The sequence below is a fragment of the Nilaparvata lugens genome, chromosome 1 (genome assembly GCF_014356525.2).
Source record: "Nilaparvata lugens isolate BPH chromosome 1, ASM1435652v1, whole genome shotgun sequence".
Taxonomy (NCBI): Eukaryota; Metazoa; Arthropoda; class Insecta; order Hemiptera; family Delphacidae; genus Nilaparvata; species Nilaparvata lugens.
In genome coordinates, this window is record NC_052504.1 from 79,380,162 (window position 1) to 79,406,659 (window position 26,498).

General features: G+C 33.6%; 2 protein-coding genes across 3 annotated transcripts in view; one reads left to right on the top strand and one right to left on the bottom strand.

Moving 5' to 3' along the window:
- LOC111046435 (nicotinate phosphoribosyltransferase) overlaps positions 1-16,808 on the top strand; it is a 41,223-nt gene extending 24,415 nt beyond the window's left edge. For both annotated transcript variants that reach the window (XM_022331984.2, XM_039444496.1), the window contains 7 exons: positions 3,082-3,275; positions 4,368-4,508; positions 4,671-4,795; positions 9,673-9,816; positions 10,274-10,410; positions 11,108-11,236; positions 13,927-16,808. In XM_022331984.2, the coding sequence (XP_022187676.2) occupies positions 3,082-3,275; positions 4,368-4,508; positions 4,671-4,795; positions 9,673-9,816; positions 10,274-10,410; positions 11,108-11,236; positions 13,927-14,004 (948 nt within the window). In that variant the 3' untranslated portion in view covers positions 14,005-16,808. The remainder of the gene's footprint in view (positions 1-3,081; positions 3,276-4,367; positions 4,509-4,670; positions 4,796-9,672; positions 9,817-10,273; positions 10,411-11,107; positions 11,237-13,926) is intronic.
- A 688-nt stretch (positions 16,809-17,496) lies between these two features.
- Positions 17,497-24,511, bottom strand: LOC111046425. The gene is made up of 5 exons (XM_039444504.1): positions 24,238-24,511; positions 21,178-21,294; positions 20,217-20,452; positions 19,344-19,490; positions 17,497-18,031 (listed from the first exon to the last, which is right to left on the bottom strand). Exons 1-5 carry the CDS (start codon positions 24,328-24,330, stop codon positions 17,776-17,778), a joined length of 849 nt encoding a protein of 282 aa, XP_039300438.1. The 5' UTR covers positions 24,331-24,511; the 3' UTR covers positions 17,497-17,775.
- Positions 24,512-26,498: the final 1,987 nt, after the last annotated feature.

A 26,498-nucleotide genomic window follows, 5' to 3' on the forward strand; every position in this document is an offset into this window, starting at 1 on the left:
TGTTAAAAAAAAATTAAATTAAATTAGTTACTATGGCGGTTACTCAACTAACAAATTATGTGAATCCTATTAATATATTATTATCACAATCTATTCAATTCCTAAATCTCTCTGAAATAAATAATATATTCTGATGATAATAATAATATGAATCATCTAATACATTTCATACCATATTAGTACAGTTGTGTTTTGCCACAATTAATAAATTCGACGTCCAGATTTTATTATTTTACAGCATTAAGAATGCATTAGAATGTTGAAATCCTGAATACATACTGGATTTACTTAATTTTGATAACCACTTCATAGCTGGTATTAGTTTTTTTCCATTCAGATCTTCTTTAATTGATTTTCAAAATTTTATTCACAGTAAATAAAAATAGACATGCTTATCATGAGTGCAGCTCATCAACCAAGTCCTTCTATTTTTTTAATAGCATAAAAATTGTTATTGTGAATGAGTCGAATCTGGTTTCCAAGCAATCTGCACCCAGAATCCAACTTTTCTCCCATTTTTTCTCTCCTATACAAATCTTTGTTTCAATCCTAAATTCCAATTTACCTTAAATACAATGTATTCTAGGTACCATGCTAAATTCTGGTGCGGGCCAACTGAGTACTTTTAATATTTTAGAGTTTCATCACTTTGATTAGAAAATTAATTGAAATATTTTTTCAACGCAATCCAAATTTGAAATAAACATTCATATAAATATTTTCTAAATTGAAAACAATCACTCAATTATTTAATATTCTGTAATTGAGAAATATTCCATTAACCTACAATTAGGTGCTCCTACTATTTTAAATTTTTGAAGTTACATTATTTTCAAAGATACTACACAATCAATTAGTACTGTATCATATTTTTTCAAATTATTTTAGTATGGCTTCTTATAAACATTTCTTAACAATCTGCATGCCAAGCTTTTGAATCGCGCGCTTAGAGCTTCATGGTTTCTGTTCGTATAACCATTTTCGCATTGTATGGCATATTACATTGCTAATCTACTAAAATGGCGTTAAATGCACGATCCCGCTTAGTATGCATAATGTATTGCAGAATTCAAATATTATTCTTTTTCATATTTAAAACTGAACTCAAATAAATCACTTTAGGGTTGAAATCAAAACTTCCTTATGAGTGAGTGAGAAGAAGCATTCATAGAGTTTAATAATTTGAATTAGTTGAATTTTTCGATCAAAGTTGCATTTCAAACACCTATGTGCTGCAAATATCACACATCAAAATTGCTTTTAAATGCTTTCGCCTTGACATAAACTCAATTTGCTTTTATAGAATCATATTTTCTAAGAAATAGACACATTCACTGAGTTTTCATCTGTTGAAAATTCGGATCAATTAGAATTAGAGTTTCTCTTTCTGGGTGTATTTCAAATCTGGGGCTTAGGTACTCATTTTGCATGCTTTTACGATAAAGACAATTTTGAACAAAATTCAACCAATTTATCTATATATGAATATAGATATTATAATGAATGATTTATAAAATAGCTGTGGAAACATAACATTGAAAAATGAATCACCATTCAATTCATTTAGTTGTTTCACTGAAATATGCTTGTCCCAATTAGAAACTAATTTGAGTGAAGTTAGTTACGTGTAACAATATTGGAAAACATAAATCTTATTCAATATTTTTCTATAGTTTCACGAAGTTGTCTCAACAAAACATTAATATTTCATGAGAATATTGTTTGAAGACAGTAAGCTAGTATGCTAAGGAGTATCATAAGCTGTTTTAATATTGCTTTTATTTCAATTATCTGATTTGAAACTTGAAGTAAAAATTTAAGTGATTTGATACTTAAATTTAAAGTATTTGAAAATTTTTAATTTAAATTAAAAGTGTTTCGCTGCACTATTATCATCACATAATTATCACATCTTTCATTTATGCAAACAAATTCAGATTAATAATTAAATGTTAGTTAACTTCCCAAGTATAATGTATCATAATGGTTTTCTCCACCTTCAAGTAATAAAGTTGATTAAATACTATATATGCTATTTTCCTCCAGAATTTAGATAACATTACAAATTTCAAAATACTAAAAGATCACACTATAATATAAAACATATCGAAATGAATATATCACAACCTTAAGCAACTAGCCTACGTTCAGTACGTAATATCTACGGCTGGGCGTACACCGGTTAGTCAAGACAAGACTAGTCACGTCTAGTCACAATACTTCACATAGTTGCTTACGAAGACATGTCTAATTGCAATGACTAATCAGTGTGAGTTGCGTCACAAGCAGCGATGACTAAACGTGTCTGATCATGTCGTGTCTTGTCTTAACTAACTGGTGTGCGTCTAGCCTAAGGCTGGTCACACACCGATTAGTCATGACAAGACTAGTCACGTTTAGTCACAATACTTCAAATATAGTTGCTTATTTCCATAAGCAACTTATTTCCATTAATCATGTCTAATTGCAATGACTAATCAGTGTATGTTGCGTCATAAGCAGCAATGTGACTAAACGTGACTAGTCTTGTCTTGACTAATCGGTGTGTGACCAGAGAAAAGATAGCATAAGAAGGTATCCAATGGTATAGGGCGTTTATGTTCCAAATTTCCCTGTTAAGCCGATAGTTCAAGTAGTTATTTTTCGCGAAGCTATCTGACACGGGTAGTCTCTCATACTGTGTCGCTCTCACACTTCCACCTGGCCAAAACAGTAATAATACTAGACAGTAATTGAGTTAACAAAAGTTAACAGCTTGAGTTACCAAAAAAAACTTGAAATTTGGAACATAAACGACCTACTCTCTGTAACTTCGTAGGTAGTATTCAAATACAATAAAAAGCGTCATATCCATAAGGAGTATTCCGGTCCGCTTCTCTACAGTTTGCAAATGAAGCAAAGATTGTCCCAGCAGTAAAGAGCAGAGAACTAATGAGAGAGCGCTCATTCTCCCATTGCAGTTGTCTATACCATGGGATCACTTCTTATATATATATATTTTTTTTCTAAGTTAATTATAGAAGTAATGAGGAAATATCATCTTAGTGAATGTGGTTTATAAGAGTTGTATTGTGTTTAAAGGTGCTGCTAGACCGTAACACAGGCGAGGACAGGGACCTCCTGGTGTTGGCGCTGGAGTGGCGCACCAAGCTGGCCACCATAATGGGCAGTATGGCCAGTGAGGCTTCTGACGGAGAACTCGCTGCACTCATCTCGTTCGCCATCGCCTTTCCCGATGGATTCATGGCTCTTGTTGACACCTACGATGTCAAACGGTACCAAAAATACATCATACATTAAATACATTATCTCATCTTATCTTATTGACCGAGCGAAGTGAGGTCTAAGATTCAAGTCGACGGTTTGGCATTTCTCTTAATGTTTGAATGTTTAAATGTTGCGCATTTACGGCGAAACGCGGTGATAGATTTTCATGAAATTTGACAGGTATGTTCCTTTTTAAATTGCGCGTCGACGTATATACAAGGTTTTTGGAAATTTTGCATTTCAAGGATAATATAAAAGGAAAAAGGAGCCTCCTTCAAACGCCAATATTACAGTAAAAATCAGACTATAGAATTATTCATCATGAATCAGCTGACAAGTGATTACACAGATGTGTGGAGAAGCCAGTCTGCTGTATTTCCATAAGGTCTATAGTTTCAATCAGGTATTTGTGGATGAGAATACTGCGTGAGGTCTACTGTTCACAGAACTACTAGTCTTATCTATCAAGTTTAATAACATGGAGATGTTGTGGTGGACAACAGAGTCCAAAATTGATTTTAAAGAAATAGGCTATTCGATTATCAAGTATTCATTAATATAGGGGTCCGCCACGGGAAACTGATGTTTCTCAAATTCACAACACTCCTCTATTTTGAAATTTAAAAATAGTTCATGGCCAGAAATATGTTTTTTAGAACATGCTAGTTGAGATGACTAACCCATGTAAGAAAAATAATATTAAGATGGTTTCCATTTTCACGCTTACAAATAATGTGAAGACGCTCTGAACTTTGCTTCTACTCTTGACGATCGATCTGAACGACGTTCTGCTCTTTAGCGTGTTCCAGTTCGCCCAACGTACGAGGCTTGTTTTCATCTATGAGAAATAGGGCAAGGAAGCTGGAGTGGTGCTGGTCACATAAACCTATCAGACAATAAGTAAATATACGAATCTAATCTTGCAGTATCTCATATTCCACCTTAAAAATACAAATTCATGTTTGATAATTGATGCTGTTTGTTTGTTTCCAAACAAAATAAAAATTCATGTTTAATAATAATTGATGCTGTTTGTTTGTTTCCAAACAAAATAAAAATTCATGTTTAATAATTGATGCTGTTTGTTTGTTTCCAAACAGGAGTGGAATGCTCAACTTTTGTGCCGTGGCATTGTCGCTCAATGATTTAGGTTACAGAGCAATTGGAATCCGCATAGACAGCGGCGATCTTGCCTACCTTTCCAGGAAAGCTCGGGAAACCTTCAACAATATTGCTAGAACGTGAGTATGGTTTCAGTTCATTTGAAAATAATCCATAGCTTTGTTGACTGTTTCAAGAATATATTCTCTTACGTCAAATTGATTGTTGTTTTACTGATTTTAGTGAAGCTTTCCTAGTTTGAGAAAACGTTCCAATTTCTTATGTTTTTTCTCACCTCACAGATACGGCATTCCATGGTTCGAACAGCTGACAATAGTGGCGTCCAATGATATCAACGAGGAAACAATATTAAGTTTGAATGAACAGAACCACAAGATTGATTGCTTTGGGATCGGAACTCATTTAGGTAAGCCAAAACATTCATCCTTGAAACATTATTTAAAAAATTGTCATGTCTCAAATCAATGGGATTAAATCTTTTACAAGACTCGTAGCAAAATGTTTTCTTGAATGGATTTGGATGGAACCAGTTTTGGTTTGCAGGATATGTTTCTTGTCATTGAAATATCGTCATAGTAATAAATTTTCCACCAAGGCATCTTTCAATTCAGTTGTAAATTCAAAGGATGCCACTCATAACATTGAAAAAGAAACTACAAGTGCTAGTCATTCCTATGAATCGTCAATTGGCAAATTGGGAAGAGATTGGTCCAACTGAGAGTATCTAAGTGATGAACGCTTAGACCAATTGCCATTTGGCATTTGCCAATGGCCATTTGGAGCAAGCTTCACCTATTATTGAACTAGGGTTAGCGAGTTCTCACTTTTGACTTACTGAAGGCCAAAGTCGTTGTTCGTCTGTTTGTATGTTCTACAACAACTTGATCAATCAGCTTCAAATTATGAACACGTATTCTTCGAAACTTTTCACAGGCCAAGTTCGTTGGACAACAAAATTTACTCACTCCTTCGTCTTTTTCAGAATATAAAAATAACATTGAAAGTGCACAAGAGAAAAATTTGTAATTTAGTCAGCTAAATAATTCATTGCATGCAATTTCTACAGTTGTTTCATCCATTTATTCATTACATCAGCTTAGGCTATTTGGAAGCTATCACACAGACAGTCCTTCATGCGCTGACACATGATTTCAGCTGGTTACTATACAACATAATTTACAACAACTTTTACATCAACAAACTGATACGGGTTGAGATATCAATGTGCGGTTTTCGCCATTTATTTTGTCTTGGAACTCTGTATAGAAATCATGTATCAAATGACCACCTTCTCATATCAAAAAATGAATTTGGATTCATATGAGGGTCAAAGATGTTGAAGCGACAGAGGTATTTTTGAAAAGTGATTTTTCATTTCAAATAGGATCCCTAATAAATCCTACTGTCAAATTATTCTTGTAGGAGAAATATTTCATCGTTTTAGCTGTATTGTACTGACTGAAGCATGGCTGAATGACGAGAGTGATCTCTTGGAAATCCCAGGGTATAAGCTACTCAGATCTTACAATAGCCTAAATCAGTGCGATGGTATAGTCGTATACATAGATAGTAATCTCACAGTAACATGTGATGAGCTCCAACTGGGTGGTCTGGCCACCTGTCTGTCTATAGATTTTGACTGGGAGGGAACTCCCTGTCAACTTCTTGCTGTATATCGGAGTCCAAACTCCAGCTTACCTCGATTCTTAGTAGCTCTCGAAAATCATCTCAATTATTTAACAAATAGGAAAATGCTAATTATAGCCGGAGATCTGAATTGTGACATTTTAAATGTGTTTCCGGGTTCGCTGGAAGAGAAATACATTGATGTGTTGAACGAAGTAGGACTAACAGCTAGTATAGACAAGGTGACTAGGCCGGCCAGCGGTACTTGTATAGACCACTATTTTATAAGACTACCACAATCCTTTCAAGCCTCTACAATAATAGTTCAAACAGCTGTCACTGACCACTACGCAATATGTATGAATATATTCTCTAATAAGAAAACACAGCACACAAATAAGGATGAGTATTTTTCAAAGGTTGATTGGCAATCAATCAATAATTCTCTTTCTTTGCAGAACTGGGACTCAATTACTAGCGAAACTGACGTGAATGTGGCAACACGTCTGTTTACTGAAACTATCCAGAAAACTATAGAAACCAACACTAAAAGAATTCAGGTTACTGCAAAATATACAAAATTGAAGCCATGGATCAGCATTGGTCTAATTCAATCTATCAGGCACCGGGATAAATTAAAAAAGAAATTGAATAGACAACCCTTCTGTATCAGCTTGAAAAACGAATTTCTCCAATACAGGAATAGACTCCACTCTTTGATTAAACTTGCAAAATACAATTATTATAAAAACAAAATATATGAAGCCTCCCACAATCCCAAAAAATTCTGGTCAACTGTAAATGAAATATCTGGAAGACCTACTCAGAAAAATTCTTTCCCTATAAATGTGCTTATACAGGATGGGCAAGCCACAGGACAACATAGTGTTTCAGATGTTAGTAATGGCTTCAACAAATTCTTCTCCTCTGTGGGGAGGTGTTTGGCTGATAGTATCACTCCCAGGGGTGAGCCAGCAGTAAACGATTCTTATCATGCTGTCGAGTCTCGGTTTGAGTTATCAATGTGTCACACAAGAAGAACTCAAGCAGGTGGTTGACAGCATGAGGGGAAACAGCGCACCAGGCCATGACCGGATTCCTGCAAGAGCTATTAAAGAAAACGTGCTCTCACTCATACACCCTATTCACTATTTAATTAATTGAGTTTACAAACAGGCAAATTTCCAGATGTACTCAAAATCTCCAAAGTTATCCCTATCTACAAATCTGGCCCCAAAACCAATTACAGTAATTACCGTCCAATCTCTCTTCTGGCAATAATTTCAAAAATACTAGAAAGATGTGTGAAAAACCAATTAATGCAATATTTGACCGAGAATAATATTTTATCAACATCACAATATGGTTTCCAAAAATCAAAAAATTGTTCAGACGCGTTTTTTGACCTATCTAAACATATTACTGAAAATATTAAAATAAAAAATAAATTGATAATTACTTACCTTGATTTGGCAAAAGCCTTTGATTCTGTTGATAGGGAGAAACTCATGATAAAACTGGAAATGATTGGACTCAAACAGACCTCCTTACAGTGGTTCAAGAGTTATCTACAGGACAGGTTTCAATATGTCCAAATTAATGATAATATGAGTGGCCTGGAAAAGGTTGATTACGGAGTTGTTCAGGGAAGTACTCTGGGGCCTCTACTCTTTTTGATCTATGTCAATAACCTACCGCTGCTGAACATCAGCAGTAAACTTTTTTTATTTGCTGATGACATAGCGGTGGTTTCTACAGGTAGGCATTGGGATGAGGCGTTCAAAAATGCAACAACCGACCTAGCTATGATAAAAAGCTGGTTCGACCATAACTGTTTGACCATAAATACGAGTAAGTCCAAGTACATGCCTATTGTAACCCGTGGTCAGCAAGATCCAGGCCCCAGAGTCATGAAACTTCACTCATGTGGAGACCCAACTTCTACCGTGTGCAACTGTGAAATCTTAGAAAGAGTAAACCAATACAAGTATCTGGGCATAGTAATTGATTACAACTTAAATTGGAGTCCACACATACAGTTTATAAAGCAGAGGCTCCGAAGATTGCTGTATGCTTTCAATCAACTGAGCCAGGTACTGAGCTTGCAACATTGTAAGACTGTCTATTATGCTTTCGTTCAGTCTATCATACAGTACGGTATTCTCATCTGGGGAGGACTGTCACCTTCTCTCCTGGAGCCGCTTGCGGTGTCGCAAAGACAAATAATTAAAACAGCCCTGAACAAACTATACCGATACCCAACTATACAACTATTTTCAGAATTTCCTGTTTTAAACATAAGGCAATTGTATATAATTTACCTTAAGAACAATAGTCATAATATTTTGCCAGAAATTCTCCATACCGATCCTACTCGGTATAGATTGAATTATGGATTTGCGACGCCGCAGGTGGTTCACGGAGTGGAGCTGAAAACACCATTCTACCTGGCACAGATGGTATATCGTAATCTGCCTGCAGAGATGAGAGACTTCGAATGCAGTATTGCTGTTTACAAGCGTAAGGTCGAGAGGTGGCTCTACTGCCTGGGGTGGGAAATGTCTGAAAGCCTGCTTCATTCTGTTTATATGCACTAAAACCTATCCTTTATTTTTTCTTCTTTTTTTTTCTTTAGCTCAGTTTGGTCAATTTTTGCTATCCTACTCCTTTTATATTTTTATAAATTTTACAAGGAAAATCGCTCTCATAAAGATGAGTCCTGTGAGTCCGCTGGTCTAATTTCCTTTTTTAAAATATGTCTTACTTTAGTTAAGTTATAAGTCTAGTTATAATGATTTAATTTTCCCATTTTCTCCCATATGGATCTGAGAAGTCCCGTTTTTTTCTTTAATTTATAGTTTCATATGTCGCTGTTCTGTTCTCTACAATCAATCAGACTTGTGTTGTTCCAGACTTGTGTTTTCATATTCCTTTCATTATATTGATAATAATTGGCTACCGAGAACTCACCCCTACACACAGACGTATAGTCTTGTAGAGGTATTCCAGTAACCAATTTTCAAGTGTCATATTTTTTGTAACTGTGCATCTTGGAATAATAAAGAATTTGATTTGATTTGATTTGATTTAGCTGTTTCCATGATTCTCTTCAACTCTGTATTATTAAAAGTTGCGGGTTTCAAAGATTACAATTCAACAGTTCTTGAGCGAGTTTTCCAACCCAGGGGGTCACTAGTTTAAAAACCATGAACTTGAAAATTACTTCCCGGTGGTAAACAACTGAAATTGTAGGTCATTCATCTCTCATCATTATCATTCCTATTGCCCAATTCAATGAGCAGTGGGTATTGCGATTAGCCCATCACTTGATCTTGTTTGATTAATGCTTGCCTTGTATTTGATTTTAATACTTGGGTCAAGCGTTGGTTTTGAGCTTTATCAATTACTACTATAGTGAGGTCCACGTTATAATGGCAGTGCATAAAGATAGAAGAATAGCGATGCCGATTCTCTGCATTGATTAATTATATTTCTACATTTTCAAAAACATAATTGGCATCGTTGTGGACCTAGAAAAGGATAGTACCACTTTGGCTTTGTCGAATGATAGACAAGGCAAAACCAAAGTTGATCAAATACTGTCATTATAAAGTGGACCTCACTATATTTTAATTGATAATTTTATTGTGTTTGCAGTTACATGCCAAAGACAACCAGCCTTGGGTTGTGTTTATAAACTGGTTGAGATCAATGGCCTACCAAGGATCAAGCTGAGTCAGGACGTGGGCAAAATGACAATGCCGGGCAGAAAGGACGCCTACCGTCTCTATGGAGCCGATGGTGAGTCACTCACTCTTCTAGAGTTGGCCTTCTCCTCAAGCTAGACTTGACTTGAGAATCGACAAATTAATAGAGTGGATGGATGCAATATTTTAGACGTCAACAACGCCTTGCAACATGTTGATGTTATCAATATGCCAACTATTAATCAGCTCCTAGTCAGTAGTTTTTTTCAAAGTGACATTCAAAACTTTAAAAACTAATTAATTTAACTAAAAGTTGAAAACTCGCCTAATATAGTAGAACCACCATTGTAACAAATTGTTGGAAGATTCAATAGACATCTCAATAACAAAACTGTTTCAAATGAATAGTCTCAAGGTTATGATATATGATTAATGATAATCATTTAATAGATATTATTGTTTTTAGAGTGATTTGTTTATTGTAATACTTATAGATATTGCCAGTTGAATATGCTTAGTGTCTATATGAAATGTGTGCTATTTTGTACAAGGTCATGCGCTGATTGATATAATGATGAGATCGGTTGAGTCAGCGCCAGAGGTTGGAGCTAAGGTGCTTTGCAGACATCCGTTCCAAGAATCTAAACGAACCTACGTCATACCTTCAAAAGTGGAACCACTGTACAAGGTAAGTGCTGGAATACCTCTCTGAAGCTCTCTCAGTAACGGAATATTCTCAATGAGCTCTTAAGCTGTTTTCATTCAAAACTCTGAATTTTTTCAAAAATGTTGTTATGATTTGGATACAGATTATATATAAATATTAATTCAAAATCAAATTTTGAATGTATTTTTGCAACCGACAGCAGCTAATATTCTCTTATATTGATATTTAAAACAATCCAAGTTCCCTTTTTGACGAAATACAAGTTATTGTTGAAAAACTACTGTGAATATCACTTTACGTTACTTGCACTATATTTTATTACAGTAGTATATTATGTTTTATATTATAAAACTATATTACATACACTATAACTACTTGAACTATATAATTATAGAATATCACGTGTAGCAACTGTTATCAATACTATCTTACCATCTCTAATTGCTAGTATTAGTATTAATTCTATTTTCTATATAATATTTGCTGTTGATGTTGATTAATGCACTATAATATTACTTGATAATTTTTCAAACCTTAATAATCCATTGTTAATGGGGTCTATTGTAATATTGATCTTACTACTCTGTTATATCTGATATCCAAAATTATGTGTAACCATTTTTTTCAAGTGGTACGGTCATGATCCTAAAGACGGTCCTGAAGACTCTAATAAAATTTCAAATCAAGAATGAATAAATTTTAATGTATTCCTTGACAGGTTTATTGGAAAGATGGAAAAGTGTGCGGGCCTCTGCCAAGTCTTGAAGAAATTAGGGACCGAGTGAGAAATTCCCTCGAGACATTGAGGCAAGATCACAAGCGAAATCTCAATCCCACTCCGTATAAGGTAAATATCATCGCTTGATTTGTGTGTAGTTATCATCATAATTCTGAACTTTTTAATAAAAAAAGATTATAAAATAAGTTTGATTTATTCAGACAAGTGGAGAAAATCGTGTGCAATGCTAAAATGCTGATAATCTGAACGGTCTTATCAGACTTTGATGTTTTTGAAAATGCACACCAATGAATGAATACTGACGGGATTTTGTCATAATATGACAAATATTATTGTTTATTTAGCAATGCACACTGAATACAAACTTGTTTATTATGGAAAGTTGATTGATCTTTAATATGAATCTGTTGATTGGTTAATCTAAAGCTGCGTACACATATTCGCGCTTCCGACCCGCACCGAGCACGCTCCTCCCTCGTACCGCCCTCGTACCACCATCGAATCACAGTCGCTCCTCCTACGCACCCATCATGAACGTTACGGAAGATGTTAGATCTTCTCGCGTTCCCCGGTCGAACCACTCTTGGACCCCGGTCGATCATCAATCGCTCTGCTGGAGTGACGTTCGGTTGCGGAGCAGAGCGAAAGTCTGTACGCACCTTTAAACTGTCCTAATAAAATTTATTAATAATAGTTATTTGTATATCTAGAGTGAAAAGTGCTGTTTTTTCTCCCTGAGGGAAAAGTTTGAAGCCCGAGGCGAAGCCGAGGGCAACAATTTTCCTGAGGGAGAAAAAACATTTTTCACTCGTGATATACACAACATTTTTCCTCCACCTACATTTTTATAAAAACTGTTAATAAAATAATCTTTAAAAACGTATGTGACCAAACAATGTGTTACAACATAATCTAAAAAGTAAACAGAAACAGCTGGCTTGTAATCACAGTTCTCCTCCGACAGCACTATCTGTCGGCTAAAGTTGTAACAACAATGACAGCCAAAACTACAGCTATGATGAAGTTCCCGTTTCAAATTTGATTAGTTAATAAGTAATATTCGTTTTGAATAACATGGAATAAAAGAAAAAATATATACATTTTTTTAGTATAGTGATATGAAGTTTGTGATAATAATTTCAGCATACAAACATAAATTTTATGTATCGATCAAATGTTTGGTTGAGGTATTGAATTTAGTTGGTTTAATGACTACTCTATATGCTTCCTCATCTGAGCTTAGACCTTCTGACCTATTCCAAATGTACGTTTTTAAAATAGAGATGCTTCCCATGTTATTTAAATGGAGTCACTTTTACTCCCTAGGGAGTTTTTCTGTTTTTTGTGCGAAAAAGTGACACTTTAGTATCATGTTTCAGGGAGTAAAGTAAGTACTTTTGACAGTAGGTGGAGGAAAAAACATTTTATAGTACAGCTGATATTAATAGAAACAATATGAAAACTTGTAGTACCCTTTATTATTAAATATAGTACTACAACTTTTCATATTGTTTTTATTAATTTGTACAAAAGTAGCCCATTTAAGTGAAGTGTTTTTACAGCTGATATTATATATATATATATATTGTGTGAGTTTTGTAAGTTAAATTTTTACAATTCCAATGGAAGACATTTTAACCAAAATTCCAGCTACTGTTTATTCTCTTCTCTCAAACTTTCCAAACAGTATTATAATATCACTATGTCTGAGTTATTTTCAATCCGAGTTCTGTTCTAGTCGTTAGGGTCAATCCACATAAAGCGTTTTCAGATAGTCGGCTGGGCAGGAAGCTGTCTTATTGGCTGATTCCCGTACGCCAACCCAATCAGCCAATTCAAGAGCTTTCTAACCTTCCGACTCGTCTGACAATGCTTGAAAAACGCTTCGTGTGACTTGGCCCTTAGTGTGTGATTTTCGATTTGGTTAATGAACTACACTTCTGTTGCGTTCGAACTGCAAAACTCTTCAGAGTTTAAGCATTGAATAGAATTGATTAGATCTTTCAATCATGGTATTAAACAATAAGTAAATAAATAAATAATCTATTTATTACCATTTGATTTACAATAAACATTGGTCATTGTCACAAGTATACAATCAACAATACAAAAGTCTACACAGCTAAAACACAATTACATCGAAAATTAACATCTTAAAAAAGATTACAAACTAAGTTCACACAGCCTAGATCATACACAATAGTACCAGATTTACATAGATTGTGAAATGTTATAAAATTCAGGTACCTTGTAAAGTCCACCTCTTATTAGGCCTTTTCTAACTCTATCTTTATATTGGGTGGCATCTAGGTCTCTTACCAATGACGGAAGGGCATTATAAAATCTGAGAGATTGGGCCCTGAAACTTCTCAATGATGCGCTGGAAGAGCTCCATTCGACACCTATATTACTTGCCCCTCTTGTATTGTATGTATGCATATCAGAGTTGAGGCTAAATTTATCCAGGTCATTTTTGATATAACACAGACATTCCAGGACATACATAGAAGGAAGAGTCAGAATTTTATTCTCAATAAACAATGGTCTACAATGACTACGTGGCTGTTCATTGTTTAATATTGTAATGGCTCTCTTCTTTAGCAGGAAAAGTTTACCAGCCAAAGGACTATTTCCCCACAAAATTATACCATAGGCTAGGTGACTGTGTATAATCGCAAAGTAAACTGTTTTCAAGACCTCTATTGTCACACTTCCAGCCAACCTTCTCAGTATAAAAAGCCCTCTCAGTACTCTATTATAAATTAATATTGTAATGGGACTGGTGAAATGTGTTGTAGGTATCTGTGAGTGCAGACCTGTACAGTTTCATACACGATCTGTGGCTGCAGAACGCGCCAATAGGAGAGCTCTCATGAAGTGGAGCCGAGCAATAGGAGACTTGGGCAAACCTACAAAGTCCTTGGAGCGAGGGAGACCTCCCTTCTGATTGGGTGATTTGGTGGCGGGGGCAATCGTATGCTGTGATTCTAACCTAGAAACGAAGTTTGGAAAGGAAGCCAGGTTAAGTTAAAGGAAGCCAGGTTATAGGATAAGTTGAGACGCTTGAAACGTCTATAAGTCACACAATAGAACCATTGCTCCCTTATGGGATCAATCTCCACTTGATTGCGATCATCAACAACTGATTAAGCACCAATAGAAGTCCATTATCACAAACATGTCAACAATCTCATTAGAATTCTGTAAAGAATTGAAAATTTCTATTATGAAATTCAGCACAAATTTCCATTTCCATTAGGCTGTTTGATTTATATTTATATATAACTTCACTTAATTTGTGTTCATATTTAAATTTGTTAGGGGTTATTATAAAATTAGTCTTGTGAAATAAATATAGATTTAGTTGGTACACTCATTATTTCCAGTGGTTACAACGTAATAGAACAATATATGACTTATGTGAAGCACATAAAAGTTTTTGATTAATTAAGAGAGAAATTTTTAAGATCACTCTTGTGGTCATAATCTTGTTACAATAATTTTAATTATAATCACTAGAATCTAGGTATTTCAAAATCAAAGAATATTTTAATGAAAGTTATTATTCTATATTTTTCTATTTCTCAGTCGATTTATGGTTTTTTATTCTTTTATCACAAATTAAATTAATATTTTAGATAAAGTTAATTATTGTAAACACCTAGTGATAGAGGTAAATTTCTACTTCCCAAATGAAACCAATTCTTCAAGAAGACGGATCAATGATTTCTCTTATGAAATGGAAGAAAATGTGAATGTTTATCTTATATCAAGGATATTTTAGAGAAATTATTCTAAAAATACACAACTTCATACTATTTGATTATCATTTTCCAATTCTTAAATAGTTTGCATAGCTGCTATTGTATACTATCAATGATTTTATTGTTCTAGAACAATAATTACAAATAATGTTTAAGATTAGCTGTTATTTTAAAATACAAATTACTATTTTTGATCAAAGGTTTCAATATATTTTTTAAATTATAAAATTAGATCACCCATTATTGAATGCATGTTTATGAATGTTTGTAGTTATTTAGTTGTGTCATATCTAAATGTATTTTATTTTCTTCACGTGCCATTTAATCGTGCTATAATGATTGAGGAGCAAATACAGCTTCTTCTTGTAGATAGTTTTCAATAGTACTTATAAAACTTAATTTATTGTTTACTTAATTCATTGCATGTACTGAATAAATTCATTGAAATCCACAGCAACAATTTATCTGATCAAACATAGCGACTCAAATTTTCATTGATAATTTCAAGTAATTATTATTTATTTATTTATTCATATGGCTTTTATTGGCAGAGAGATCCTTTAGGATGTTCTGTTTTGCCGTATTACAAAATGTCATTTCCTATTTCTTCAAGTTGGGTTCTTCAAGTTTTCTCACGAAAAATTTACACTTCAACTTCCTGAGCTTTTATTTTATAAAGTTTAAAATAAACAAAAGTTATTTCTAAACATAAATTATCTTTAAAAAGCAAACAAATATAAAATGTTGATAATATTAAAGCTGAAAATTTTACATCAATCCAAACCGTATACAAGTTCACTATTTCTTAATAATTTATTGCTGCTTCAATTTTAAATGCGATTGGATATTTTCAGAGATTTCAATGAAATTTTCAAGTAATGAAATGACTAGGTATTGATTTGAAATGTCCATACACTATTCGAACAAAATAGAAAACAATTGAAATGTGAGAGATTTTTATTTTTCCATTAAATAATTCATTAGGCACAAATATTAGTTTAGTAATTATTGAAATAACTTTTTTTGTAATACGTGCTATGTTTTCCAGTGATTGTATTCAATAAATTCCTGAACTCTCAATCATAATCCTTTTACCATGACAAATTCCGTCAAACTTACTAATAAATAAATTTATTTGGAATACTGTAATAACCGGTATTTCAATCAAATATCGAATAAATTACCAAATTCTGCTATTAATTAATTGATTCGTTAATCTGTTACATTTTAACAAGTATGAAGTTCAGAATAGTGGATTTTCATCTTAGGTTGATTTCAACTATTAAAATTTTTTTTTAAATCAGTTATTTATTTTTTGAGAAAAATTGAGCTGTGGTTCATTGATAATTTATTTAAACAATTAAGTGGGGTTGAATAGTTATACAGTAATGTATACGATCCCATTATATTGTAAAGTTTCACTAAAACTTTGATGTTAGAATATCTTTTTATTGTGGTTTTATCTTTAGGAGTCTGACATCTAGCCTGCAGTCCAAAGGCAAACATAATAAATGGAAAGAATTATGAAATATTTGCATGATGGATTCGCAAAGCTGTGATACAATTTTAATCGTATAAATTAATAACTCTTTTCAATTTGAAAACAATTTCGCTAAATATTGAATGTTTTTTATTGGTTACCAATGTCAACTTTCATGAGCTTTTTGATATGAAGATAATTTTCATTTTTAATGCATGTACCTGGTTATTATGATAATAATATTGTATCACTTTTTGCGATTGTATAAACATAATAAGTGCAATTATTTTTGTAGTCAATAGCTCATTCCATGTAAATGTAATAGGATAATAGATTTGCTATCATGCAAAAGCATTAGTGTATTAGCATATTTTTCTTATGTTCAATGACATAAAATAATTTATGCTGCAGTAATAAATAGATTTTAAAAATGTGAGATTGTTGTTTTCTATTCATCTTGAAAACTCTTGGAACATATATTATATATTAAATACAGTTATATGTATTTATTACGGTTCATTATGATTTAATTGATCTGCTATTCTAGACATTCATTTAATGTCTATCATTTGCCTTTTACTTCTTGATTTATGAGATTTGTCTCAAGATATGCTTATAGGTGGCCAAGTCTTTTCTAAATACTACAAATAGGGTCCTAAATCTACTAAAAAACACAGAAGACCCAATAAACTTACTATATTCAATAATGAGCTCATACTGTATTAAGTATGAGCTTCATTCAAGCGATGCTTATGGAGGTCAAATACTTTTTTAAGACTACATAAATTTATTTAATGTATTGGGTCGGGTGGCTGCAGAGACTCTGCTGCTGTCACGATACACTTAAAATTCCTGACCTCTTTTTTCAATAGGCCTTTCTTCTATAGGAAGCACCCTTTAAACGCCGTCAAATGATGTTCCATCACAATTTTTATTATTCTGTAAATAATAATTTATTATTTATTCCAAGGGAGCTCAAATCTCCTTTCAAAATTTCACCTAAGACCAAATAAAGTACTCTAATGTATCGTAATGTGCATCGAACAATCATTGTTCATGATCTAATTATTCCTACAGACTACACCATATAGAAATGAACACATAAACACAAATAAATGAACATATGAGTTATACATACTTTTATTAATATCACGATTTAAACAGAAATTTGTACAGGATTTTGTATAGATAATACTGTAGTATAAGTCTCGTTACACACACATCGATTTTTGGACGTACGATTTTTTGCCGTCCTTATAAATTCTATTGGATTGAATATAAAATATATGATGTGATCATATGTTTGTCAAATTCCATTCAATCTGCTGGTAGAATTTATAAGTACGGCAAAAAATCGTACGTCCAAAATCGATGTGTGTGTAACTGGCTTACTAGGGCATCAATCACATGGGCTGTGTTGTGAGGTACTGTATACCGGCCACTCTGCTGTATCCGATTTTCTCGAAGAAGGCTCTTGAGCGTGCGTTGTTGTCCATGATGCAAGCGTGCGGCGAGATGCCGCAACCAGCCATGGCCTTGGTGAGTGTGCGTGTGGCCAGCGACGCATAGCCTTTGCGCAGGTGCTCCCCCCGCGACTGCAACACCCCCACCCCGCCGTAATGGGTCACCATCACCCACGACAGCAGCAGACCGTTCTCCCTGCAGATAGAGATGGAAACCATGTTTTTTTCAAAATTTATCGCAACGGAAGCAACATATCGATGGCGTACAGATATCGTAGTTAAAATACCTATACTCTGATATTCACTTTCCTTTTTGGGCTAATGATTATTGAAAGATTGAAACACAATAAAAGCCCTCTATTTAAAAACCTTTTATCAAGTACCCTCTATTTTATTGTAGCATAACTAGTTTCAACTCTTCAAGAGTCATTTTGAAATAAAATTTACTGAATTTACTTTTTTTAAATGGCCCTTGTAGAGTTGAAACTATTGTCTGTGCAAACCTTGATTTGCAGCATTAGTCTTACGGAATACAGCGCTGCCAGTTTTCACAGAATCCAGAGAGCCTGTGAAATATTGTGTGAGAGGAAGAGTGAAAAATAGAGCGTAGTAGGCCTTTTTAATAGAATCAGCATGAAAACGGCAACCGAGTACTCTTGTTCCGTTGTTCCATTGAAATAACATTAGCCATAAAGCCCAAAAAATGTCAAATTGTCAATCGATAACGTAACAATAAGTAAGTATTATCTGTTATCTGTCTGTAACTAAACAGAAACTATAAAAACCAACTCTGAAAGTTGAAACCAGCTTAAAGCCCCGTGCTGTAAACTAATGACTATAGTTGTGTTATACTCAAATAAAGGGTATGATAATTTCTATTGCGTTTCTATACGGGCCCTATAGATCGTCATAATAAATTATTCTGATCGAAGCTCTCTGTATGGCTGGGCCCTATATGCCGTGATGACCTGTTTCAAGGTCCCTATAATGCACATATTACGGATGCCCATTTCTGACAGTTGGACTTCAGTAGAAAATTGATAATAAATTAAGTGTAGTTTGCAGTCTCGAAAAGGATTGGCATTATCGTGGATATCAAGTAAAAAACAGAATGCAACCTCATATAATAATAGGAAATATCAATATATCAAAGACCTTAAAGAAGCATAGACTCACATGCAGTGCTAGTGTCGTACTTGGAATTGAAATCGGCCATTGAGGGGGCAACCTATGAGATTATTACATACCAATGCCTTTGTAATCTATAGTATTACAAATATATAGATATAATATCTCGTGCTAAAATACCCCAATGGCGGCCTTCAATTTCAAGTAAGAGCTATCATTGGGAAGGCATAGGCATTGTGGGTCTATATCTCTTTAAGGTCGGGTCTATATCTCTTTAAGGTCGCAATATATCGTCCCAAAAATATCGGAAGGAAAAATCGATATATTTTATCGATAATTAAGATATTTCCGTTTTATCGATATTTAGTTGTCATTCCTACCTGGAGAAGACTCCATACGAGCCACCCAGCAGCGCCGAGTCCAACAGCTCGCCGTAACTGTAGATGTCGTTGTGTGCCCACACACTGTAGATGTACTCCAAGTCCTTGCCATCTGTCACCGGCTCAATTCTCACTTCTTCTGTCGGCCTGCAATATCAAAACGTTTCACGTTGATCTTTCATTCTTGTCCTCCATTTTCAAAAAAAGAAACATCTAAAAGACTATGCATCCGCATAGCTCACTATAAGATACCTTCTGAAACAATTTAATTGGGTTTCTAGCATGTCGAGAATTTCCTGTTCTATGGTAAAATTTTATTATTTTCTCATTAAACCAATTGGAAAGTTGCCGTGCATACTAGATATAAAGAAAAAAGCATAAGAAGATATCCGATGGTATAAGCAATACCTACTATTACTAAGTAATAGTATGTAGGCATTGGTATAGGGCGTTTATGTTTCAAACTTCACTGTTAACTCAAGCCGATAGTTCGATCTAGTAGTTCTATTTCGTGAATCTATGTGACGCTAGTAGTCTCTAATACTGTGCCAGTCTTACACTCTCACCCGGCTTAAACAGTAATAATAGACAGTAGTGGACAATAATCGGCTTGAGTTAACAAAAAGTCGGCTTGATATGTGGAACATAGACAACCTATACATGGGATATCTTCTGAAGCTATCTTTTCTCTATTATAGTATTTACTAAAATATATAGGCCCAAGCTACAAAATGATTGTTTCAAATTGTAATGTTACGTCTCACATTTGCTTGATATTGATATAGAAATCAATCAATGAAATTAACGTTTGTGATTAATAAAAATGAATTAAGCAGATAATCAATTATCATAGAAATATAACTATTTACATACGGAATCTCAATGTTAGCAGCTTGTTGTATATCCATGTAATATATGCCACTGAATGAGTAAGGTTTTGAAATGATGCCTCTTGCTGCTATTGACCGTTTCACTACACCAATATGCCTGTCAAGTATCGCCTCCAGAACGGGTCTTCTACTCCAGTCAATTTTCATACTTGTTTTCAGAGCATTTTCCAGTGCATCGTCGTTGAGAGTGTACATAACAATCATACTGCTACCATTGTCCTAGAAAAAGATTAGATAAAATTATGTTTCCATAGTATCATAGAATAAGCACACAGGATTAGCTTATACTTGCTTGATGATATTATTGAAGTGATAATCATAAAACTGAGAATAATAAGATTTTAAAATATTGTTTAATTATTGCTCGGAGAAAAAATGTTATGCTTGATTTTTTCCTCATTATATTCTGCAGAATAGCTATAGAACTAATGCAGCAGCAAACCTCTAACTCGCTTCATCAGATAGCGGCATCATACTTTTCAACACTCGACTCACCTATCTTCTCCGCTACCCTCTACTCTACCTCTCCCGCTTCACTTCAATGTTCAACCCTTAGGCTATCAAAATGAATTACATAATATGCAATAATTTTCAAACCAAAATGAGTATTCAACAAAGTATCTTAAAAATGCAAAATTCTCCTAATATTTCAATAATTGGTAACAAAGCATCAAGTAATAAGGATCCTTCAAATTATTTTTATCAAGAACTAGCCCCGTTGATTGGTACCGTACCTAATTTCCTGATTCTGTTAATATTGATAACATTTAGACCGAAAAGAAAACTGGTAGAAAAAACAAGCACGATGTTTCAAAAATATTCAGATTATATATTCCAAATAAATGAGCAAAATAAATAAAATTAAATATCAATCTAAATGAATTGTCTTTCATTTGTTAAATTGCTGAAAAATTCCAATTTTTCAAGTTTGATACTGTACTTACAGAGTATTTTACTCCTATAAATGTCCCATCACTCAAACAATTTTTCGTGGCTAATAATTGTATTTTCAAATTCTTCTTTCTTCGCCATTCTAATGATGTTTTGATGAAATAGTAGACCTGGAAATCAGTTACCAAAAATAAAGTTGCCACTGAGCTTAAAATAACTCATTATATATAGCTTATAATATTATAATAATATATTATACAATACGGTATATAATTACTTATTAAACTTGAATTTTAAAAAACTTTTGAAGTGAAAATGCACTTACTTTTTGTATAGTGACGATCGTTTCGACCTGTTGTTGGTCATCATCAGACTGTGGGAATTCACTCAGATGACAAGGCTATGTGTGGTAAGGGATGAAGGTGGTGGAATAGGTTGTGGTGGGGGTTGGGTTGGTGGATATTTAGTGCGGCGGTATTTTGAACTTTGGACTATTTTGTCAAAGAGTGTGTGGGAAGAGAAATTTATTTGATCATTTAGGAGACTGTTGGGAAACTGTTTTGTGTGGTTGTAGATTTCGTATTGTTCTAATACATTGAGTTTTCTGCTTTTTTGAGAGATATGGAGGATTTCAAGATTGGTGGCGATGTCTGTGTATGTGTGGTTTGTGGATATAATATGGTCAGCAAAGTTTGAGTGGCTATGTGGTTTATTAATGGCTCTGATGTGCTCTTTGTATCTGAAAGTCACGTCCAGTCTGTCCGATATACAGTTTACTACAATCATTACATTTTAATTTGTAGATGCCTGGTTGCTCAAATCTCTGTTTGTTTGTTTGATAATTTTGAAAATGTTTCCTCAGTGAATTTGTTGTTTTAAAGGCAATTCTGTATTTGAGTTTTTTAAAAGATGATGCTACTTTCTGTGATTTTTTGTTGTAGTATGTGAGTGTGATAATTTTTGGTCATTTTCCATATTATTTTGGTTGATGATTTTGTTCTTATTTTGTGGAGTAGGTTGTCAACTAGAGTGGATGAGTATCCATTTTGTTGGGCAATGAATTTGATCGTGTTGAGCTCTTGGTTGTAATCAAATTGTGTCATGGGGATATTCAATAGTCTGTTGATCATATGGTGGAAAGCTGCATGTTTATGTTGGGTTGGGTGGTTGGAGGTATTGTGAATTACTGTGTCAGTTGTGGTAGGTTTCCTGTATATTTTAAATGTTTTGAAAGTATGGTTTTGTTTAAATATGGTGATGTCCAAGAAATTGATTGTATTATTGTTTTCCAGTTCTATGGTGAAGTGCAAGTTTGGGTGTATTTTGTTCAGTTTGGAGTGAAATATTTCAGTTTGTCTGGTGTTTCCTTTGTATAGAATGAAAATATCATCAACATATCTAAACCAGCTGATGATTCTGTCAAACTGATTGAGAATGTGTTTTTGTTCAATGTTGTGGATGAAGATCTCAGCTAAAATGCAAGAAATGGGGCTCCCCATGGGGAGACCGTTTGGCTGGAAATAATATTGGTTATTGTAACAGAAGTAATTCTGTGAGGTGACTAGGTTAGTGAGATTTACAATTTCATTGATATGTTCAGGTGGTGTATTATTCTGTTCTAGCATTGTTTTAAGGAATTTTACAGTTTCGGGGATTGGTACATTGGTGTATAAATTTGAAATGTCCAGTGAAGCTATTGTGGAGTTTTGTGGTATTTGGATTTTCTGAAGTTTTGTGGTGAGATCAATGTTGTTTTTCACTGCAGTATGATTATGAAAAGTTATGTTTTCTCTTATGGTGGTATCTAGTAGTTTGGCTAGTTTGTGGGCAGGTGCTGTTGTGTGATTGATCAGTGGTCTTATTGGTACATCTTGTTTGTGTATTTTTGGGAGGGCGTTGAGTCTGGGTGCTTGTGGGTTGATTTGTTTGAGAAACTTTTTCTGGTTGTTTGGGATTATGTGCTTGGTTTGGTTGATGGCATCTTTTATTTTTGTTTGATATGTGTGAGTTGGGTCAGTTGAGATCCTCCATATCCTCCATATCTCTCAAAAAAGCAGAAAACTCAATGTATTAGAACAATACGAAATCTACAACCACACAAAACAGTTTCCCAACAGTCTCCTAAATGATCAAATAAATTTCTCTTCCCACACACTCTTTGACAAAATAGTCCAAAGTTCAAAAATACCGCCGCACTAAATATCCACCAACCCAACCCCCACCACAACCTATTCCACCACCTTCATCCCTTACCACACATAGCCTTGTCATCTGAGTGAATTCCCACAGTCTGATGATGACCAACAACAGGTCGAAACGATCGTCACTATACAAAAAGTAAGTGCATTTTCACTTCAAAAGTTTTTTAAAATTCAAGTTTAATTTTAATAGTGAAAAAGTATGGATATACAACAGAGTAATTACTTATTTTGAACTCAGTGAATGTTTCCAATTGGAAATTATCAAGATATTTGAAAAGAAATATGAGAGATACCGTAACTTATATCTGAAAAAAGTGAATGATGATAAACATAATTATACAAAACAAATTAAAGTTGAAGTGGCATCGGTGATAATACAAAAAAATCTCAGTTGAGATGCAAATACCACCAACAATATATAATGATGAAAGTTTGAAAAAACAATTGAAAAGTATTCTTAAATTATTTCTGACTCCTTTTTAATATAACCTACCGATAGATTATCATTATTAGGCTGTGTTATATTGATCCTAAAATATATTTTTTATCTGAAATAGAAGATAATATTTATCATTGTATAAAGTCAAGTAGCCTCTACTCTACCCTGTATCTTCTTTGATGACACTATATTGACTATAAAATAAAACTACCAAGCAGTCCTGGTAGAAATAAATAAATGAAATGTTCTTCTATACTAAAGATTAAGGTAATATCCCATTATATACTAATCATGATTTAAGACTAAATAAATGATATCATAAGTTCCTTATCCTATTATATAAGTACCTAGCTTAAAAAAGTGCAGTGGTTGTTACTCGGTTACTCTACCTATATAGGCTACTCTCATTATCATCAGTAATAATAGAAATTGATAAATTATCATCTAGATTGAGGATATAAACGGAAACTTACATGAATAGTGTTGGGCCAGTCTTTTTTCAGCACTTCCTCACAGTAGAAATTAAGTTCTTCCTCAGGAAGTTCGATGAGAGGATCACCCACCATTTTGCGCAGCGTGATGTGAGAGGAGAGGAGAGCTCAAACTCAAACTTAGTATTGAAACTGTGGTCAGGTTAGCGGCATTCCAACTGATTCGGCCACACTGTCAAGGTCAAACATCTCCCGCTATCAACGATGACCTCTTGTTCTATCTCACAGCATGAGCTCTTGTTCTTGTTGATAAAACATCTGAGAGAACGCGCGCGCGTTCAGATTATTCAATTTTCATTTGTGATCAGCTTGACCTCCACTGAAGTCTGCAGAACGGAAGTATTTTTTGCTGTCGTTTACGTTGTCTTCCGGAGTCTCGTTAGCGTTTACTTGTCGCTCCAAATTTAATCTTCATGAGTATGAAATTTCATCAATCTAATTTAGCTTAAACAATCGTCACATTCAAATTAAAATTTTCTCTTGAACTGAATAAATTTATTATCATCAAGATGATAAATTTTATGAATGACTCCTCTTATTCTTTATCAATAATTAAATTAATGGATCAAGAATTTCATAAATTACCTTGATACTACTTCTTTATCAGACAGTATACTGGAATATATAAGGTAGCCCAATGTAATGGAATACAATGACAAAATTATTAGACTACATCTAATAAATTTTATAATCTAAGCCTAATGTTAGCCACTTACTTGATTGTAAAAAATCTGGTGTGGCGCACTCACACAACTTTCCTTGCCATTATGAAAATTGATCACCTAACGCTAGTGTTCACGCGCATCTCAAGTCTACTATTCAAAAATCTGAGCCAGCTGGTGACAGGACAATAATGCTGGAGACACACGAGGTCTGCTATCTGCTATCTCTTCATAGTGAATTATTTAATAGAATCAACAGTTGCCAACAGTTTGCAATTGAATAATCACATTTTCTCGAATTTCGAGCTTATTTTCAATTTTAGGTGAAAATGTTACTGAACATTAATTGTAGAGATTTTCATGCTCAATCTTTTCCATTTTAATTTTTTTGTTCAAATTGTATCAGAAGCCTAATAATTGGGAATCTAAAATCAAACTTTGCATAGATGGGGCGCAGCTCCTGAAATTTTTGAAGATATGGGACTTATGGCAGTTGATAGAGCTTATCAATGACTATTCCAGGTATAAATTTGATTAAAATCGTTTGAGCCGCTTTTCGAGAAAATCGCGAAAAACCATGTTTTTTATAACCGGTGAAAATACCGCCATCTTGAATTGCATTTAATCGAAATTTTTCGTGTCGGATCCTTATATATTTGTAAGGACAAATTTAAGTTTCAAATTTCAAGTCATTCCGTTAATTGGGAGTTGAGATATCGTGTACACACACATACAGACCAATACCCAAAAACCACTTTTTTGGACTCAGGGGACCTTGAAACGTATAGAAATTTAGAAATTGGGGTACCTTAATTTTTCCGGAAAGCAATACTTTCCTTACCTATGGTAATAGGGCAAGGAAATTAAAACTATAAAAAATCATATTTTTCATTAGGAGATTTTATATTTTAACATTCCACTTGATTCATAAAACTCATCTTCATTATTATGGGATGAATAATACTTAGGTACTGTACTAGTTGGTATTGAAATTTAACTTCATCCATCCTCTATTGAAATATTTCAATAAATAGAATTCTGGAAGACTTTATCAAGGATAAAATAACAAAAACCAAATTGAGATTGATGAAATCGTGGGTAAAACAAAACTATTATTTAAAAATTGAGAATTGAGTTGGCTGAATCACCAATTTTTGGCAATATTAATTGTGTAAAAATGATTAAAACTCTACAATTTTTATATTATTTTTTTGTGCAAGTACTTGATTATTGATGAAATTCAACATCCATAGATTATCATCCATCAACAGAATTGTATAATTTGTACTGCTGTTATTTAGATTAAAAATTGTATTTCTTATTGTTAGAACTCAAGGCTTCTTTTTCCAGTCACGCCAAAAACTATTGTAATTTAATGATTATTTTATTTGTAAAAATATTTCTTGTATTTGACAATAAAATAAATGAATATTTATTGCCTACGTAAACCCATTTTAATTTTCCTAGCACTAATAATAGACAAATATTTTTGACCTAAAGATGAATATTATGAAGTTTCATATGGATAGGGAATCTTAATCTGTTTTCCAGTTCACTTCATATCATGTTTGTTAATACTAT